This window comes from Amphibalanus amphitrite, unplaced genomic scaffold (genome assembly GCF_019059575.1).
Source record: "Amphibalanus amphitrite isolate SeventyFive unplaced genomic scaffold, NRLGWU_Aamphi_draft 001615F_arrow, whole genome shotgun sequence".
Classification (NCBI taxonomy): domain Eukaryota; kingdom Metazoa; phylum Arthropoda; class Thecostraca; order Balanomorpha; family Balanidae; genus Amphibalanus; species Amphibalanus amphitrite.
The window spans coordinates 84125-105682 of NW_024883108.1; the positions used below are offsets into that span (position 1 = coordinate 84125).

At 47.6% G+C, this 21558-nt stretch overlaps 1 protein-coding gene across 1 annotated transcript; it reads right to left on the bottom strand.

Annotated features, from left to right (window-relative positions):
- Window positions 1–1242: 1242 nt before the first annotated feature.
- On the bottom strand, window positions 1243–21278 carry LOC122374171. Its single transcript, XM_043352770.1, has 8 exons — window positions 21196–21278; window positions 6406–6555; window positions 5399–5574; window positions 4812–4966; window positions 4199–4414; window positions 3607–3738; window positions 3188–3261; window positions 1243–1621 (listed from the first exon to the last, which is right to left on the bottom strand). The coding sequence occupies exons 1-7, from the start codon at window positions 21276–21278 to the stop codon at window positions 3196–3198; spliced, it is 978 nt and encodes a 325-aa protein (XP_043208705.1). The 3' UTR covers window positions 1243–1621; window positions 3188–3195.
- Window positions 21279–21558: the final 280 nt, after the last annotated feature.

Here is a 21558-nt window from a genome sequence, read left to right on the forward strand (position 1 = left end):
CGATAAAAATTACATTTTTGGATTCAGCGCATCGTCAGCTTTCGAATGGTATATATCGTTTCTTTTGAGCCTGAGATGACCTTCCGACGAACCGTGGCCTGGTAGTAGGGGCATGATAGAATGATAGTATGCCAGTGATATGATGGCATGAAAGTTCACTTACCAAGACGTCCTAATTCCTAAATAGACATTAACACGCTTTTTGCGATTTGATGTTGCGATGATGGAATTAAAATAGTATAGGTATTCTTTCGCTACCAAAGATATTCACTTTCACCTCACATTTTACCCATCATTGATTACGTTGGAATTAAGCAGGAAGCTTGGATGTTGTGTGATAATCATCACAGATGGAAAATTAGTTATCGATTCGCTTAGTCAAATTGTTATCAGTCTAATGAGCTCGTCTGCTCACTATTTTTTTGGCTCACAGCACAGCGTGTTTACACAACCATTGATAGCCCGCTGTCGCGATCACTGGACACGCGATCAGTTCCGTCACTTCCCTGTCGCGCCGGGCGCTCCCACCCACTCATCATTCCCTGTGCGACTGCCAGCTGCCCCCGGGGCATTGGCCAGGTTCACGGACAGCAGAGAAAGGCCCCACCGTGCGTCCGTAGCCCCGGGCGGTGACCGAACGAGAAAGCGAGAGTGCCTGGCGGAGCCATGGCATGGGCCCGCCTGCCTGCCTGCCCCGGGGCGGCGGGGGGGGGGGGAGAGGGGAGGAGTGGATGATGACACGTGACCTCAGGGGAGAGTGAGAGGGGTGAGAATGGAATCGGGAAGTGAAGGGTGGACGAAGCGAGCTGAATAACCGATTTGTCAAGCGCTGGGAAGGTGCAGGTCTTTGTGCATTTGGTTAGTGCCTCGACAAACCTCTAATGTGTAAAGGCCGTTATGATACATCGCTATGCCTAATTAGATACATTTCGCTGCCTGCTTATAGCTACGGGCTTTAATTGGAACAATTTCGGATGGCAATGGTCGTTAGAAAAGATGAACTGCAAAAGAGGTTTGCATTGTCGGGTTGCTTGTCTATCTGGTGAACACTCCTGCGTCTGACTGGATCTCAAATGTGACTTTTCTCATCCTTTCGTAATGTATTTATGTGCTCAATTTCTAACCTTCCCCAGTAAAAACATTATACTTTTTATCGTTCTCCCCAAGTCCCATCAGACACCTCAAGCTCACCTCCTCAGAAAGGTGCCACTGCCCACTGTCCTGCCATCACAGAGCCGTCTCCTTGTTTGCATGTGTTTTATTACAAAATGCCGTACCGCAATGGTCGGATCACATCGTGAACATCACCAAGTCACATCACAACAAGATGAGCGCACATCAACGTCATCACCATCATCATAATCATCATCAACACTAGGCAAGGGCGCGAATTCCCACACGATGACACTGCAATGTTGACCAGAGTGGCGAGCGGGGCGGACCAGCCGGACCCGTGACTCCAAACTAAGCTACGTACATATGTACACACCGATAAATAATTGTATAACAGATAAAGAGCAGCTGATTGGTGGCCGGACGCTGACCTCGGATAGGTCAGGTCAGGTCACAGACCCGCGGGCGTGGCGTAACAAGGGAACTGAAAGCCGCGTGGTGTGGAGCTCTGAAAACAGACAGAAAGTGGGGGTGAGTGGCACGTTATGCATTCAAAGTGACACACACGCATTGATTGCGAGCGAATCATGGCTGCATCAACAATCACGGCAATAGCGAACGCTTGTTGAAAAATTACCTAGAGCACCGAGACATTAGCAGAGTTCATCATTCACAGTTCGCTGCTTGATTTACTTCTAGGCAAAAGTACTTTTTTAACCGTAATGAACGACCTAATTTGCAGTTTCGCGGTAAATTAACGGTACATTGACGGTCAACTGTTATTTACCGTCGCTAAGGCCGAGGTCGGCATGTGAAACGCTGGTCACTATGACTTTTTAAATCAGTTACACTGGAGATACCTTTCTGCTGGGAAGCGTTACAGGATTCGAATAGAAATTATTCCCATCTGGCGGAGCCGAGCGTTACGTGAAAACGATACCATTAACCGCGCCAGCTGAGGCATTGATTGTAGTGTGTTGGAAAGAGACTCCATTTCTTCCCACGAGAGTAGCAGCCCGGCGCAGATTTCAGGAATTTCACCGTGACATGCGGCTCGGTGGAACGAAGCAATGGCGGCAGACTGTGCGCTGTACCGATGTTGTGAATGCACGCATCCGTTACACTATGCTGTGCCATTGGCGCTTTCATCAGTCTCGCACCAAAGTACTGCCGCTTAAAGCATTGCAATGATGTTCCTTTCTAGCATGACTGCGGTCGATGCTTGAATGCCGGCAAGTGATTTCATTTATAGCAACAGCTTGGTACGATCGTGCTCATAAAGGAGACAGAATGATGGCTTTTCTGAGACAACCAGGAATTCTTATATGGGATAACGACCGAGACCATTTAGTAGGTAGGTATTCGATTGAGCAAGGCTAGTCGCCGTTGTCTCGTCGCAATGAGGAACAATTCGATCCCTCAGTCCCCACCCGCCCTCACGCACACCTCCTGAGGCCACAGCCGGCCGCGGGTGATCCCATTATACCGCCAGTGAAAGTGTTCAACAGTGAAAGTGAACGCCGCACCGGCGCTCCCATGGCTCCGATGACGTCATCAGCGGGCACCGGTGACGTCACCGGCGGAGGGCCATCTGAGACCGCCATGGGAACGCCGCCCGGCCATTACGAAACTCACGAACGGGCGTGAAGGGGCGCGGAACGCACCGGAGGGGTGACGAAACTGGCGCAGCGACGAAACCGACGCCGCGCCGCGCCACAATTGACAACTCCGCGCCGGAGTGGTCAGCTTTTGTCCTTGCTTGAGGCCGCGTGGCCAGACAAATGGTTCAGGAAACTCACGGGGCGGAACGGGGGCTAGTCCGAGCGCTGGATAAGTGGATAATACGATTGCGACATTGTAACTGTCAATGTGCCTCGTCTCCCCAGGGACACTATATTTCAGCTGGGTAGTTTGAGCGCTAATGGATTTTGCGTACTAGAGCGTGTCAATGCAACATTTCCTAACAAAATTGTCTGCGTGTCCTCGCTTGGTCACGGAGCCTGGGCTAACTGAGCTGGCCTTGACATGCGCGGCTCATGCGTGAGGTATTTATGACGTCATTGGTGGCACTTACCGTGGAGTCTATTTGCCGTAGCTGGGGTAGGTCGGCTTGGGGCAAACGGTGACGTACTGGTTCTGGTTCTGGGTCTGCAAACGGAGAACACCGAAATCAGAACAGATGTCGAGCATAGTCACTGCATTCGACCTTTGGCTTCCATCTCTTTAAGAAGAGGAGGAAGAACCACTTTCATGCACGCAAAATGATGTTGTATCGGAACTATGATTCAGTGAAAACGACATCTTAGAACTTTGATAGGGATGTCTTATAAACTGAAGTTATTCGCTCCCTTTTTATATCGCCGTAAGTTGTGTCTCGATATTGAAACTTCTTCACTATGAGAGTGACAAGCCAAGCAAGTGACAGCGTTGAAAGTAAAGAAGATCACGACTAGCGTCGAGCGATGAGTGCTCGCGCGTTTCCGCGTGACGTACCTTGGTGACGGTGACGTACTGGTTCTGCGTCTCGGTCTGCGTGACGTACTTGTACTCGGGGTAGGCAGAGGTCACCGTCTGGGTCACGTAGTGGGGCACGTTCTGGGTCTCAGTCACGTACTGGTAGTCGACCTGCGGGAGGACAACAAGTCAGCGGTCAGAGGTGCAGAGAGGGGACACCCTGGGGTCACTGGAAGAGTGGAAGCGAAGACGATTTGGGTGAAATTCTTATGTGTATCCACTTCAAGGACATTCAAGTCACTACTATGCGAATTAGATCTGCCTGTAACTACTAGACTCCTAATCTTTTGGACAGACATGTGCCTACGCATAATGTCTCGTGATCCCTCCAATGTCGATAAACATGATTGAGAACTGCTTTAGAAATATCATCCATGCAGAATGTATGCTCGAACGCTACGCATGAAACACTGAACTTCCTTGTTGCTAATATCCATCCCATTTCCAAGCCCCCTTGGTCTTTATGTCCTTCCCTCTTTCATTCCTACATAACACCGTTCCCACTAATCTGCCTACCTCTCCCAAACGTGCTTCGTACCGTACTCCGGATCACGCTCTCCGTACCACGTACCTTGGTCTCGGTGACGTACTGGTACTCGGGGTAGGCCTGGGTCTCGTAGGCCGTCTTGGTGACGTAGTACGGCACCTGGGCCGTCTCCGTGTAGTACTTGCTCACCACCTCCGTCTCCGTGTAGTAGGCCTTCTCCGTCTTGGTGACGTACGAGGTCTCGGTGAAGTACTGGTGCTCGGTGACGTACTGGGTGTCGTACAGCACCTTGGTGCTCACCTGGGAGAAGAGAAGATGGTATATGACACTTAAAGGTCGCTCGAACTGACCATCGTGGTCCTTGAAGAGGGACGAGGAGGTGGACTACCTGAGCGTAATTACGTTGACCGTTGTTAGGAGATTCGTATTCTTATGATTGAAGGGAATTGTCCGACATTGACTCGTTTACTTTAATCGGAATTTGTATCGTGATTATTGTCCAAGTCTCAGAGAATATCACTAGCCTAATCTTTTATAGGCTTCTCTAGGCTTTGCACTTGATCACCTTAAAAAGGAATGCCATTTTATCACATGTGTAACTTTCCAAACCAGGACAAGCCCGGAACCATACCCCAGACATTAAGAAGAAGCATCCGCTCCCTCCCATCTCCGCTGATGACCCCAGTGTTCCACTCACCTTGACCTCGGGAGCCACGTAGCTGGTGACGTACTGGGTCTGGTACTGGGTGCTCGGGTAGTACAGGGTCTCGGTGACCTGCTGGTACAGCGTGGTCGGCTGCAGAGCCGTGTACGTGTTGTACTGGGTCTCGTAGCCGATCTTGGTCGAGGTCACTGCGGAGAGACGTATAGGGTAAGTTGTGAGAACGTGGGGAGAAAGAGAAGTAATGTGGAAAGTTGGAGATAAGAGGGCGGTGTAAGGAGATGAGGAAGGGACAGAGGATATGTGAAGAATACCTACGTGGTGGATCCTGGAATATTGATAGAGATGCAGGAGAGATACTTATGGAGATCTTATAGTTCAAATAGCTACGGAGCGATGATTAACAGATAAATTGTAACGGTGAGATGATAGATCTTTTATCTGACGCGCTGAACACTAATCTCGTAACCGTAATTGAAAACTCATAAAATTTGAAAGACGTCTTCCCAACAGCTGGGTGGGGAAGCCCTCATCACCCCCGCTGAGTTCCGCTCTCTGCCTGGCTGGTTCTGCTCGGTGCCCGTCAGTTACTCTCGTTCAGGCTCTCCCGGGTCGGTACTCACCGGTGATGTAGTGGGTCTCGGGCTCGCAGGCGGGCGTGCCGTAGCCGGTGGCTGGGGCGGGGGCTGGCGCGTCGTACGAGGGCGCGATGGGAGGAGCACCGTACTGGGGATCAGCATCGGGCTTGGGCAGGGCCGAGGCCACTCCGGCCAGAAGCAACAGCGCCAGCGCGTTCATCCTGGGGACAGGCGGAGAGGGGTGTCACAGGGGTGTGCATTGGGGCCCATGGAAAAACTCTGTTGCGAGCGAGCGGAGAGGGGTACCACAGGGCTGTGCACTGGGGCCCATGGAGAGACTACCGTCTATTCGAGTCTTCATGGGGCTGAAGTAATACTCGTTTGGCGCAAGATGATGAACAGTTGAGGAAAGATAGATCGACGCCCAAGAAAGGAAGAGGAAGAATTAAAAGAAGGCGAAAGAGGAAGCAACTGAGGGAGAGAGATGGAGAAAAAGAAATATTTAGCGTAGTAAAGCCAAAAAGAGCTTTTGCATGAGACGAGAGAGAATCTTGCAGTGCCGTCTTGTAGTCTCAATGAGACTGTAAGATGCCACTACAACTAAAATGCCTATACCTACATGACAAACATTACAGAAGATGGCAAAAATTCAGCGTTTAGCCCCGCGGATATGGTGATCGATGCAAAGACATTCTTCTGATTTAGTACTTTAAGAAAGTAGAAAGATAATTTTTATGAAAAAATTTGTTTATAATTGGACAAAATGAGCACTCAACAGCTTTCTTAAAGTTAAGAACACAAACGATGGCTCTTAAAGTTAAGAACATAAACAATGGCTCAAAGCGAAGTCAAAGAGCGAAAACCGCAAATCACCGCTAACTCAGCCGATAAATCACCGCTTCAAAATCACCACTATCATCTCCAAAAACCCAAGCTGCACTGCTCGCTGCCGTCCGATCACCACGAGTCCCACTGGTCACTTCACCGCGCACAGATGACCTCAGGTCAGGTCAGGGCGGACAGCTCGCCATCCACCTGACCCGTCTACTTACTTGGCTACGTCCGACTGCTTGTGGAGCGAAAGACTGACGTTCCACCGGCGGCGCGTGGTTTTATACCCGACGCCGGGCGCATGGGGCGTCACTTTCGTTCGACGCCGGTATGACCCAGATATAGACAGCGGTGCGCGTAAGGTGGACGTCCTGAGGATCATAGGACAGGGACAGCGTCCTCACAGGGATAGGGATGTCCGTGAGGGGGCAAGGGATAAATAGACGACTGAGAGATGCCACAAGGAGGGTATTAGGGTTATAGGATATAGGGTAAGGGACGGGATAGAGCAAACGAGGAAGCGATAGCCGCCCACTGCCCACGTAGCGTTTGCAGGCGTAATGTTAGAGAGATATGCATCCCTTCGTCCCCCATAGCAGGCAACCCAGACTAACCCGCGACCGCCTGGGGGGTGGGGGTCGGATCCGACCCCCCCCCCCTCCGTTTTTCTTGAATAACTCATGAACCGCTTACGCTATCAACTGGAAACTTGGCATACCTTCGACCCTATCAATTTTTACGTCTTCTGTGTAATTTTTAAGATTTTTTTTTCAAAACTTTTTTAGATATATCGATTTTAGTGATGTCACTACATGGCGTTTTTAGTCAAAAAGTGGTAAATGTTTAAAAAATCGCCAAAAATATAGGTTTAAGGCAAACTGCAAATTAAGAACATGAATAGACGCAGCTCAACGAGTTCTTTAAAATGGCTATCTCGGATTTTCCATAAAATGCGTTTTTCACCCCTAAAAATTAAAAAAACTATAGTTTTTAAAACAGCTAATAAAATCCAAAATTTTGAGAATGTCCAAAAAACCGGAATATATGTTATAGAGCTCTATTAGAACATTAGATGTCCCAAATTTCAACTTTCTATCCTGTTTTTTTGACCCCAAATTGTAAAAAAAAATAGCTCCAACATGCATAGGGCATGGTGACGTCATAAGCATTTTCGTGAATTAGAGGCACTTCTGAACATCGCATGTGAAAACAAATGGCATCACTAGATTTCTGGGGCAAAGCTCGTCTAGAAAAGTGCATTTTTATGTCAAAAATAAAAAGTTGAAAAATTGACTTTTTTCTTGGCCCTCGTTTAGTTATGTATGGTATAAACGATTTTTTATGCTTTCAATGCACACTTATCACCAGCACAGTGACTTGGGGTCACATCCCGTCGTTGAGATGATATTACAACGGGGATGATGAGATTGCTGAGTACAAAGTAGAGATCAGGAGTAGGTTACACGATGACGGGAAAACGACGAAGATGTGGCGAAGGAGCAACAGCATGTAAAGGATAGGCCGGGTGCCACTCTGTTGGCAGATGTGACCAAGGATCATAAATGGACAAAGGAGCGTGTAAACGGTTTGGATGGAGGATAGTGAGTGAGACATTGCCGTTGGCTCTAGGAGCTAAATGTAAGAATGTTTTTTAGGCGAAGATAGCCAATGGAGTCCGGCTGACTGTTGTTGGGCTGACACATCATTAGTAGCCGTTCTCACGACGGCAGTGGCACATTTGGTCACATTTGGTGAAGCAGTGGTCAAGTTAACTACGTGCATAGTTGATTCTAAATAGCTTCCAGTTTTGGTAGCAATTGTTTGTTGCGTAATGCGTTTATGTCGTATTTATTAAATCATTAGAAATTATTTTCGATTAAAAAAAGAAATGAATTCAATATCGTAGAAGAATAATCGTATGCTCACTATCTTTTAACAATCCAAAATTAGCCTAAAATGAATGAATGATTGCGTTTTCCTTATTTTGTCCTTCAACTTGCCGGACCAAATCTTAGATTTCAAAGTGTCATTCGCTCGTATCTTTCGGTGTGTCATTTGATCTTTTGTTTTTCAATGTTTTGCTTCTCAGCAGTGTTCACCATGGGCCGGGCCAGCCCAATGGGCTATGGACTGGGCTGGGCCACGGGCTGGGCTGGGCTACGGGCTGGGCTGGGCCCTCGAATATGAATGATTGATGGGCTGTGGACGGGCTGGGCCATGAGGACTTTAAAATTGACTGAGGGGTTCGCGACTGAGCCAAAAAACCATAACTACATAGCTTATTACTGTGCAGTGTGCAACGCTAAAAAACCAGTAAATAAAGCATGCACGCATAATAAGCATTGGGCATGCTGCTCCCATAAAATTGTTTCATTCTTTCCATAACTTTTAATCCATTCGTTTTTGACGGACTGGGCTGGGCTGGGCTGGGCTCTGTTTTTTTTTTTTTTTTTAACCATGAATGGGCTCGGGCTGGGCCTGGCTGTGAACCCATGAGCCTGGGCCGGGCTGACTGTGATTGTTCGGCCCGTGGCGAACACTGCCTCTCCAAATTTTTGTTTCAATTTTTTACCTGTCAGTATTTCATCGGTCGACATTTTGTCTTTTTTCGCGTTTTGTCTATTCTATATTTTGCATTCGACATCTTGCAAACTCCATTTTATTTCTTTTGCTGTAATTTTTGTTTTGATATTTTCAATCGGATATAATTCGATTCAATAGTCTGCGATTTCCATAAACTGCTATTTTAATATATTTCAAATTCAATATAATGCTTTTTGACATTTTGCCTTTGAAATTTTGCTACTTTATCTGTTCTAGATATTTCACGAATCGCATATTGCGTTTCGATATACATTAAGTCAGTTCCTCGGTACCCCCCCCCCCCTTCCTCGGGTTTTGACGGATAAACATTTTTTGAAGTTTGTGGTATTTACTGGATCTTTGATTCTCGATTTTTGGGAAACCTGCTCAGCAGTATAACAGTAAGGTTGCCTATTTATCTGCTCAATCAACATTGTGCTCTGAAATAAACAGTCTGTAAAGCCTAAACATCATGGCAAATAACACTATGCCGTGTTGGATAGTCCAGCTGGCCAGGTGGGTCTGGCAGCGCAGTCTGCGCAGCAGCACTGGCGACTGCGTCAGCAGTATGAACTCAATGACTTGGATTTGTCCGCTATCTCGTCTTTTGAGCTTCATAATGTCTTTGTTGCCTGGATCGAAGAAATTGTGCGTGGAAGGGAGAATGCTGAAGCTCCAGATCGGTTTGTGTACCGGATATAGGGAAACACGCATTTTACATTCGCTTCCTGTGTTTTTGTGTAGGTATGTTGAAGTGTTGCGGTGATGTGTATTGTGTATAATGTATATGCATCGATTTCGGTACGAAATAAACCGTCATTATTGGTATCATTGTTATAAAATAAAAATATTTCTCCAGAACTGCATAAATGCTTGACCGCTTACTTTTAGTGAGGTCCAATTAAACCACAGCAGAAAAAATCACTGAACGCTCTCATGAGTCTAATCCGTTCAACAATTAGCAGCGGAGCCTGGCAATGGCCTTCAGCGTGTGAAAATGTGTGCAGGGTCCAGCGGCCAATGAGAATCGCGACCGCGACCGCCAGCTGCTAACGATAATAATCGCTGAACATTGCGCAACAGTCCTCCGCCGCAAAGTGCTACCGAAGCGCATCGAACTGCCCTGGGTTGCCGAGACTGTTCACGGTCAGATTTAGGCAGTATAACACGCGAAATTAGGGCAATGTGTCATGATATTTAGCACGCTGGTGACACAGCTGACTAATGATAGGCATAACATAGGAATAAGAAAGACAGTGGTAGCGTCAATATCTTCTACCAGTAAATCATATGCTTACTACTTGAATTTCCCAGACTCAGAACGATTATGTCGTGCACCGCAAGGGTTGGCGGGTCCGTTGTTTTATCGTTATCACAATGTCTGCCATTTCGGGAGACTTTGTGTATACCTGTGTGTTTTGTGTCAGAGGGTTTCTTTGCAAAGATAGAAGCTGTTCACTGCGCACTATGTGCGCGAAAACGTGTCACACACTTTGGAACGAAACAAACTACAATGCAAGGTCGAAGGTCATTGCGATTCCACTGGCCATGAAATAGATCTGTCTGTGATCTGTTTGATATCTGCTTGCACATCCCCATTGTTTCGAGAATAATGGACAAGTTGCTGAATAGCATATATGCACAGTGTGCAGGTGCACACACTTGAGTATCATAGCCATTGTTGGCAAATAAGCGTAAAAAGAGTTGTTCAGGTTCAGCTATGATCTGCAATGTCTCAAGATCATGAAGCTAACGCAGAACAGAAGGGACGATTGTCAATAGATATTTATATGACACTGACAACTCCATTCTATGTGCAGACACATGCTTGCAAGCTGCTCAGCTGTAGGTATATGGTGTGTCTTGATGTGATATGACATGCGTAGGAAGCATTGATCATGATCATGCCATGAAAAAAAAAATATATCGCCGGAGTAAGTCATGTTAGGGAAAGCCGAACCGCCTTTATCAAGCTTAGTTATGCAATAGACAAACGTTGCCTTCGGGGGTGTTTCCGAATGCGCAAGGTCTGTAAATCCGTCTGCGATCGCTACAAAATTGGTCATAAAAATGAAAGGCATTACTGTAAAGCTACTGGATCCCAAGGCAGGACCTCTTTGAAAATCCACAGAGCGTGCCTCTTCCCGGATCGCGGCGCCCGGGATTGGCCGTTATTTCCCAACAATTGACCTCTGGGTTACTAAGGTCACAGAGGTCAAGCCGTTCGTATGGCGACCTCTCACTGGGCTGGAGACGATCGCGGGCTTCCCGTCTGTGAAAATTTAACAGACGCTGAGCTACCGTTCAGATAACTATGCTGAGGTCGCTTAGTAACAGGATAGAGGCAGAGAAAATGCAGATGATGGGAAATATGAGGGAAATGAAATGATGTGAATGAAGAATTGAAGAGTGAGTAGAGTAGAAAAATAAGGGAACGAGTTAAAAAAAGAAGGGGGAAAGTTAAATGGAGGGAGAGAGGGAGAGAAAGAGAGAGAGAGAGAGAGGGAGAGAGATGGATATTACAGAGACGGAGATAGAGACGGAGATAAACCCGAAAACAGATGAAAAAAGCGGAGGCTTCGTTTCTGAGAGTTCCCGGGTTAATCACAATCGGTTTTGTAACCATATCGGACCTGAGTCTGTTGGACCAGTCAAATCTAAGCCAGTCATCCTCTCATGCCGTCAAGTGTCTCTCGTGGGAGCGCCGGTCGTTGCAGAACATCACTAATGCGTGTCACATTGACAGTCGATGGTCTGCGACATTGGCATGAAATGCGGTCATTTCTCACCTAAATTACGGACGGCGAAGAGTGGTCCATTTCGACAGGTGGTGATCGCTCCTTTGGTGCGCCCGTTTCGTCGTTGGGAGGATGAATTTGCAGTTGGCAGGAGGTGTATTAAAACAAGTTGCTGTTGAATGCAGTGTGTGCGTTTTGTATTCTGTGCTGGCATAAGTAACTTATGTTTGCTACTTTCAAGAAAATATCTTGTGCATGTACCAAATCTTGTTTATTTAGACAATAAGCAGCGTTATTTATCCTTCATTCAAAAGAAAAAAAAGCGGTCGAGTAAAAGTTTTTCCCATCATCTGTTCACTGTCCTGGTCTGCCAGCCACTACTCGCTACATCAACCGCAGACCAGCCCTGATTTGAAACATCGATAGCGGTCGCCGGAGCAGCTTACACTCATCAACGAAACGCGTTGGCTCGTTTGGCAATCTGGCGCTGTCCATACCAAGCTAATGATGGAAATGAACACATTTATGCATCTATTTATCGCGCATGTTTGCGTGGCTTTCATGTGCATATGCAAACGTAGTTATTGCACAATGGGTAATTTTGAGCTTTGATCATTAAAGCATCAACGTGTCCGTGTCGTACAATATAATATCAATCGCCGACAGTTGCATTCAGTTGTAATAAGAAAGATGATTATGAAAATGGAAAATCCTTTACCAAAGACGAAACAGCAGAAGGCACTCCATGTGCATGACTTTGGCAACATCTGTGTTCGCTGCCCGCTGCCGTCCCCATTCTCCACGGGTCACTGGTTTTGTAGCAGAACTTCTGCACATGGCCAGGGTGGTAAACACGCAACCTTTGCCGGGGGGGTAGCTCTCAACAGCGGCCGGCCCGCAATCCGCATCTGTAAGTACCGGTGGGGAGCAGGGGCCCAGTGTCAGCCCCTGGTCCGCCCTGTAGTAACACTCCCGTGTCAGCCCTTTGGCTTAGCCGTGTGGTAACGCTCCTGGCACAGGATCCAACTCTGAGGGAGCACCAGTAATGTCTCGTGGCGGCGTCAGCGGGCCGCCCGCCCCACTGCGGAGCTCGCGGGCAGTCCATCACCGATGACGCTCACACTAGGGTCGCACTTTCACAGTTACTCAACGGATTGCAGATCGCTGTGCAGCGGGCACATACCGGGAAAGGCCCAGCGCGCATACCAGAGCGGGTCGGCCGGCCAGATCGCGGCCTACCCCAATAGAAAACACATGAGCCCGAATAACTCCAATCGCAAACATGTGCAAATGTATTCATTTGAAACTCAATGCTAGACGTTTCAAGCGGTGATTACCAATGCAGAGTCTGTGTGAAATCCAGACGAGACAACCGGCAGTTTTTCCCGTCTCGCCGCTGTCTAGTCGGTCAGTCTACCAACTGCTGAGTCATTGAGGCTCAATCATCGCGACACCACGACCGACCCGTCACTCTCTCCCCTGCTCACCCCTCTGCCCAGCGCCGCACATCTCTACAGTAACAGACCCCCTGGAATGTTCGGAAAGCATCTCTTGTGTCATTTCAGAAAACCCAGGCGCCCGTCGGATCGTCCTTCCCAACAATGGCTATCAGTCGCCGCGCGCGCGGCGAGCGGCAAGCAGAATCGCCCGGGGCGCTTCTGCTTCCCCGCGGCCGCTCGCGCCCGGCCTGCGCCCAGTTTCATGGTCTGCCAGCGGCTGTGGCCGTGGACGTCCTTGTGTGTTTGGGAAAGTGAGCTGCTCCAATTGCCCCGGGGCAGGTGAGGGAACGCTCCGGCGGGCCCGGGGACAAAACTGGACCGAGGAGCAACCGCTGGAGCCCGGCCCATTTGTCAGGGAGTTGTGGGTAGGATGGTCAGCTGATGTAGGCATGGGCGACTGTAGGGACGAGGGAGTTGCCTAATAAGAGTGACGTAAGAGATGGACGGACCATGATGGCTTCATAGACTGTGACAACTCAGTACGAGGGAATTATCCAGTTGTTCCCGCCGTGGCTCGGCGTCGCAGTAATCGGATTTAAGCCTAAGGACATCTTGTTTACGTTTGGTTCCTAATTCAGCTTTAACCCGCGCCCTGCTGGGGGGGGGGTGTTTGAACACCCCCCCTTGTGGTTTTTCGCGAATATCTCAAAAACGGCGGCGCGGAGCGCCGCCGTTTTTGGTACACCTTATCATACATCAATTCTACATATGTTGTGAAAATTTCAGACCAAGGTCATTCAAGGTCAGGTCACCAGGTCACTTGAAGTGACCTCACCTCATAAAAAGTTTCAATGTCTGTCATAGCTACACCGAGTGACCGATCGCTTTGAAACTTTCAGCGATTGCTAAGAGCAATAGCATGTACAAAATTTATATCTCAGAATTTTGATATCGGTGACCTAAGGTCAGGTCAATTTTGCGACCTCCCCATTATAAGTCAATGGGAGAAAATTGAAATGCGCCTCCTTTGAACGAAAGACATTATAAACACTCCCAAACACTGAATTACAAGTGGTTTAGACACACTGAACATGAAAATGGTGTCCGTGACCCCTGTTTATGCCCTGAGGTCATCTTAGGTCACGAATGGTATCTAACAGTTTTTCGCAAATAACTTTTGATAGAGGCATGCTAGAGCGATGAAAACACCATAGATGTGTTCAGCTCGACGATACGGATCGACTGATATGCAACATGACCCTTTCCGGTCAGGTCATGACCTTGACCTGAGGTCAAATTTTCAAGTTGACCTTCCAAGGTCAAGTTATAGTTCATTCGATGCGTCTTGACGAGAGGAACACGATGCCGGTAAAAGTAAGCTCGTACAAGGCTTGGGTCAAAAGTTATTGCAGAAAAACTGTTTCCGAAAAAATCGGCTATTTTTGCAGTTTTTGCCCCCTGCAGGCAAAACCGTTGACGTTAGATCAAATCTGAGAGAATTACTCAGAAAGGGCGTTAATAGGGCTATCGAATGCGCTTTTCCGCGGCGCTGTAGCTCTATTGGTTCCCGAGTTATGCGTTGGGTTCTTGGAAATTGTCGACATTCGACCTGGAAATCGGCGAAATTTTGCCTTCAATGACCTCTGGTGACCTGACCTTTGACCTGACCAAAAAATTGACCGAAGTGATTTCCTCATTATTTTTGACGCTCTTTCGAACGCCGCCTTCCGCGTATCGCTACGTGGCCCAGGAGCCGAGTTAGAAGGGGGGGTGTTCAAACACCCCCCCCCCCCCAGCAGGGCGTGGAAATCCAGGACCCCCAGCCGGGCGCGGGTTAACCCACGAGCCGCCGCGCTGGGGGGGGGCATAAAGTTGCCCCCCTTTACGTTTTGTGAAATATCTCCGAAACCTGATGAGCTACGAACGTGAAACTTGGCATAGCTTCAAATGAATACCTAGGCAATGTTTGAGGAAAGTTCGGTGGTTGTAGCACCTAAGATGACGTCACAGTGACGTCATAAAGTTTTGTCGCTTTCCGATATGGACCGTTTCTGATGACGCTGAGCATGAAACTCGACTGTAAATGAACTAGACAGCACCTGCTGTCATCCTAAAACATCTTACTACACTTCCATCTAGTTTCTGACCAATAATCGGCCCTTCATATTCGGTCCCATATATGTGATGTATCGTGAGGAAACTGAGAGTCGCAAATCTATAATTTCACTTATGACGTCACTGTGACGTCATTTCAAATGGGATCGACACCAAATTTGGACACAACCTCGGCTAGGTATTCAGGAAGATGTGTGCAAAGTTTCGCTTTTCTATCTCTTCGCGTTGCGACGATATCGTCGCAGAAGTAAAGGGGGGCAACTTTATGCCCCCCCCCCCCCAGCGGCCGGCGGGTGGCGCAGAGGCCCAGCGGCCGCCGGGTTAACAGGTAACATGTATTGCGAATTGTGAGGCAATTGGCATGCTTCCTACTGTTCATTATCCAGCATGTTTTGGATTGTAATACTCGCTAAGTAGCTGGCTACTCCTTGTAATCCCTGTAAATGTCGGTTCGAGCAGTCAACTCATCACTATGCAACAGATTTTAAATATCTCCTGCACTGTCTGTTACAAGAACGTTGCAAACGCTGATTCATTGAGGCATGTTGCTTTTTCATAAAATGTTGTGTCTTTTGGGTCTTAGCGAACGAGCGAGCTAATACCTTTAGTCCTTCAAGCGAGGATCATAGTCCTCGTTTAGAGCACTGTTCCGCAATGATTCCTCACCTTTTCCTCTCTCATCGAACCCCAAACCCAAAATAGAGAATAGAGGTAGGTAACACAGAATCATGACCTCGGTCATAACTCATATTCATTCAGTGCCGATGGGCATTTAGATGACGTCATTTGCGCAATATGCTCAATATACCCACTTGCTCAAACTGCACCATACTCTGAGGCAACCTCCGACTGCAGCAAAACATTGCGAGTCATCTGGCCCGGAATTTTATTACCGCGATATGGTGAACGGGTGCTGCATGAAAACGGGGCAACGGACGACAGCATCTGATGACAGGCCACGAGCGCTGGGTCAAGCGACTTGGGGCCTCGTATTTATGCACATATTCATCGGTGTTTGGCAAAGGTATAAAGCGTGCAGCGTATTTCCCAAGGACACATGGCAGAGTTAGATGTTGATATGCCAAACCGTTCAATAGAGATTAGCAATAATATCGACAGATTGTCCAGCGCTTGTGTGGCTTTACTATATGTTGCTGTTTTTGCAATCCTGTTTCTTCATGCGATCATAAGCCATCGATATCCTTCCTTTTTTTTATTTGATTTCGTTTTGTATGTGAGCGGCAGTCAGGTTTAGGTTGATCTTGTAAATGCGTTTGAATGACTATAATATTTGTATCGGTGCGTTCTAAATACCTGAAGCGAGCCAATGATGTGACCTGTGCGTCCGAGTTCAAATTATCCCGTACCTGCATTGCAAAAAGTTGATAAGCTCATCGACGCTGCAATCTTTTTAATCTTTTTTAACACTATGTGCAGCCATATAAAAAGGCTCATTCCCTCCGCAATAATGTGCGATGTGCCTTATCTCCATCATAGCGCTAAAAGACTCTGTGCGCAAACGGAAGACGCAAAACTCGTCCCCATGCTTAGAGCTAAAGAAAGACAACGTTCTTGGACGTGCAATGATGTATTTCGCAAGATTGTGTCTACTTTATGTAGAAGTGTCTAAGTTGTTATATAATTCTGGTAGCAAAATAATCATGGGAAAGATGTTTACCTATCCGTTTCACAACCTGCTCAAAGAAACGTTTGTCTAGAGCAGAAACAACACAAAATATAGACAAGGTTTTCTTCCATCTTCAAAACATAAATAATGTGAAGGAACAGCGGATTATATACGTCTGTTGTTACAATTCACATAGGTATATCTACATAAGCACCTCCTTTCTGTGTGGACAGTGGACTCACGTGCAGTGAAATAATGAGTGGATAAGTGTGAGTGATTATGACACCATCACGAGCTGCGCAGGAAGTGAGGAGAAAGGTCTGACAATGCCCGACATGGCACTCGGCCAGGGGCGGACGGCCCGCCCCTCAAGTGCAAGGTGTGTCCTAACTAAATAGGCGGGCTGATTGGGAACGCGGGGGAAGGTTGGTTAAAGAGGCAGTCACAGGAGGTGGGGTGTGACGATTCTAATGCATGTATGATGTGTGCAACGGGGTTATCTTGAAGTCGAGATTAGGAATATTGAGCACTGCTGTAAGTATAGGTACTCGCGGCTTTCACAGCGACTTTTGCTAAGTTGTTAGTTGAGCCTCAAACTATTCATCGCAGATGCTGATGAACTCACATAGTATCGAGAAGCAGGGTGACGCAATATTCAACAATTTGTAAAAATAGCTGGTTTTGTTTTCCTTAACCCTATTAGTGGCAGGGGGGTGTTTTCATCCACCCCTCAGGTTTTTCGGGAATATCTCCGAAACCGCTGAAGCTACGAGGCTGAAATTTTCCGACTTTTCCTAAAACTAAATTGGGCACATTCCCTGAAAATTTCAAGTTCATAACTTTACCAGGGGCGGCTCCAGAGCACTGGGAATTGGGGGGTCCTATTCGTGAAGCGAGTCATTTGGGCGAAGATCACGATGCTGATGTATTATAACTGTATGCACCAGTTTTACGAACAGTGAATGAAAGGTATCATGTTATAACATATACAAAGTTATTGTGCATCCTCTTTTGACACGTTTTTGCTATAATAGGCGGATCCAGGCGTCCAAAAAGGGGGGTTATGTAATATGTTTTACCTCCCAACATAGGTGCCCTGACACCGTCTATGCATGACCAATACAATTGTAGTCGTTCTCTCATAAGAAAATTGTAACATAACAAGACCATTACCACCCTTTTTAGAAACAGGACCAACAAAAACCTTATTTACTATACTTTTTGTGTACCCCCAATCTCAATGATCTGTATCCGCCTATGATTTTTGAAAATGCATATTTTTTAGGATCCATGTGAATTCCTGGTTCATTCTCTATCGATCGGCGAAAGTTGCGTTAAGATTGGTTCAGAAACCTGGCCGTGATAAACAGTCTAAAATGTATCTGCAATTTGCCCGTTTTTACCCCCCCCCCCTCTACCCCCCCCCCTATTGACATTTTTTAATTTTTTTTTTTAAATGTAGATCACGTTGAGCGAACTCGAATGCCGTTTGAATTTTGAAAATCGGCCCGTTAGATCTCGAGATATCAGGGGGGGTCGTAAACAGCCCCCCCCTGCCAGTCTGCCACTAATAGGGGTAGCCAGGAGCCTGCCACTAATAGGGTTAACGACCAATGTTCCAGAGACTGGTTATTTGGCCTTTTTCTTCTTCACATGTCTGTCGGCTCTACTCCAGTCGCATTTGATTTCCCTCAACCACCATCCCGTTTACTGTTAGTGCATTGCGACGGTTGCGTTGTTATATATACCCTCGGGACAGTGCAGTTCAGTGTTGTCGACTCAAATCTTCCATTTGAGTCGCCGATGCCAATAACACGCAAGCAATATCAGTGTAGCAAGTCATGAAATAGTGCATTCCATGGCACTGTTCGACTCCAACTTTTCAGTGCGAAACATGAATAATAGTTAAAACGTCACTAGCTATTTCTAACTACAGCGTTCACTCGGTTATGCACATCAGAAGCCCAACTACCAGTCATAACTAAGGCATAATCGCTAACAGAAACTCCGACGGGCATTCAGACTCTGGCTTCTATCCAGCTCTCCGTCACGGGCCTCATGAGTTGCATGATTCCCAGCAGCAACACTTTGCAATCGTGCAGGAATGCACGGGTCGCAACCACCAATCAGTTGCCGTGCATTGTGAACGGTATGGATCGCGTGCATGCAATGCCTCTGGCGGAACGCTTTCTTGCCGAAAAGAATGTACGGGTAATTGGTAAATAAGACTTGTCTTGTCAAGATATCAAAACCTTTGGCGCAATTCATTGCAAACTATGCAAAATTCATTACACTCGGCGCTCGCGGACTTCGGATAATGTTCACTGCTGTGCATCTACATCATGTACATACTCTGTAGTTCATCCTCCTCTTCTATACAGTCATCGCCCACCAAAAAAAAAAAAAACTGTCCAAGCGTATGTGTGCTTGTAAAACATTTACTTTGATCATTTATGATCACCCCGCATATCTCGTTGCATATCTACAGGTTGATCACCGTTGGCGTTGTACGCCAAATACGTCCATACGTCGACACTATCCGCGGAGGGGAAACTGCGGCTCCGCGAAGCTTCTCCGACTCCCACAGCGCCGGACCAAACTCGCCTTATTTCCCATTCCGGTGAATGTAGCGGTGAAAACAAGACTTGAATTATCGGCCGTCTTCTGTCTGAAAAGCCTGAATGCCAAGGAAATTAAACAACATTGTCGGCATAACCATTTGACGTCGCTAAAACGAATGGACTATTATGTCAGCGGCCTCGCGAAATAGGTGAACAAGTGGAAAAGGGGCACCTTTGCAGGTAAGAAACTGACATGTTTCGTCCAACTGTTAGGTACACTTCCGACGCTTTCAACTTCTTTTATCTCAACTCATATGTTCGCTGAAATATATTATGATTGTGTAGATAATGTATGCTAGAACTGAGAGCACAACAAAATCAAACACCGATTAGAATGCGGCAGGTGTCACACTGATGAGCTGACGAGCGGTCCTCTAACCGGCATCCAACGCCCGCCAGTGTTTGCAGAAGAGGCGGGTGTTTGCCAAGAAATCGCCTTCCGACAGGTGAGATCTGTGTATGCTAACCGGGCGGTAGGCCGCCGTCTGGGGTTGGGTAACGGATAACTATTGCGGGCGACGTTCGGGGGCTAGAGGACAAGCAAGAGGATTCCCCTGTTATATTTGATTACCCTGCATTGCTGCAGAGTGCAAAGGTGTCGCTAGATGCAAATATGCTGAATGAAAATGCGAGTAAGTTGCATAACAAACAAGCTGTATCATGGCGCAAGGTGAGATCATGTTGTTCATATCAAATAAGGGCCAACGTCCTTTGTTTATCTATGCTCAGGATTTTATTCTTCTTTATAGCCTTGTTATACACGCAATGTTTAGAAATAACTTTCAGTCCTTATCCACATAATTTCTACGCAATCTAAGAGTGTCATCGCCAATCGTCATCTTCTTCCCGGGAAGGTTCTTGAGCTTTATCAGAAGTGATCCATTTTTCATACTGAATTTCATGTTTTCCTTGTGATTCTGTTTAGTTTGATGTAAAATTTGATGCTGATACTATATCAGATTTTAATACAATTTCTGACCTTAATTTCGGATGTAACAGACTGCTCGCGTAACTCTGGTGCCACCGATTCTTAATCCTCGGTAGTCGGTCGGAGCATTTCCTTGTGTGTGTTTAACGCCTGCTGCCCAGATTTTATAGTCTTCAAGCAATCAGTTGGCGCAGCGGGCCGGTCGCGTGGCTACAGGTCACACCCAGGCATCACCCTCGCCCCCGGCAAATTACGTCACTGGGAAATGCAGCCGCTAACCTGGCGCCCGGGAGACGAACCCTGCGTCAGAGAGGGGCGCTGTGGTGCGAACTTGGCGCCCGTGAGGCAAACCTGGCGCCCGTGAGGCGAGAAGGTGCCTCAGAGGGGCACCACGAGGCCTGCAGGGCACGGTTGTAAAGTGGTCGCGTTTTGTAATAAGTCTGATTGCACCGCGTGCATTGTCTTCATATGTATAAACTGGAGGGGTGTGATGTTGAAATGAGTAGGGGTGGTGAAGGACCGTTGTGAAGGAAGCGTGATGAAATTGGGACTGACGTAGCATGAAGAGACTGGGTCGTGATGTTGTTGTTATGTATGACAGTGAAACGAATCATAAGCGACTTGCAAAGCAGGTAGCCTGATTGTGATGAACCTATAGCGGGTGGTGTTGTGGACGACTGCCGGTTGTAGCTCGAGGTACACACGGGTGATGATGGTTGTGACAATTTGAAATTTTCGAGCGCCCGGACTGTACAGACCTGCGTAAAAGGCAGAGAAAGTGCGCTAGCATTTGTGTTTCAACTATTGGCCAGGTGAGGTCTTTCAAAAGGCCCTATCTTCCTCCTCCGGTATACAATCGTCTTATATCATCAACCGACAGAGAAGTGGCATCCATCGCGCGCGGCACATCAGACTGCCGAGCCCTCGGGGATCACTCTCACTACCTTCTGAAGGTCCCACCTCCACGGAACAGCCACCACCTCCTCCTCCTCCCACTCTCTCCCCTCTACCTGGGAGAGCCCCGCGAACGGTCCGACTCCCATGAACAGCCGCCCGCGCCACGCGCCGGATGAAAGTAAAAGGAACGCTCGCCCAGCTGACGCCCGCCCGCCCGCGGCGCGGGCGGCTGCTCTCCGCTCTGCCCCGCTCACTTCCTCTACCCCCGGGACAGAGGTCTGGGATTCGGTCAGGAAGGAAGCGCCAGGCGGAAGAATGACTGGCGGCTTACACCGGGTGAAGAGGAGTCTTCAAGGACCCACTAAAAATGATGGAAGAGTAATGTCTTCAGGTATTGGCGAACTTTGGCGACCCATTTCATAACGA

Coding starts and splice junctions, on each gene's coding strand:
- LOC122374171 (XM_043352770.1), bottom strand. CDS start 21,278: ATGGGAGTCGGACCGTTCGCGGGGCTCTCCCAGGTAGAGGGGAGAGAG. Junction 3,739..4,198: donor AGTACGTCACCGAGACCAAG/GTACGTGGTACG, acceptor GTCCTCCCGCAG/GTCGACTACCAGTACGTGAC. Junction 3,262..3,606: donor AGTACGTCACCGTCACCAAG/GTACGTCACGCG, acceptor CTCCGTTTGCAG/ACCCAGAACCAGAACCAGTA.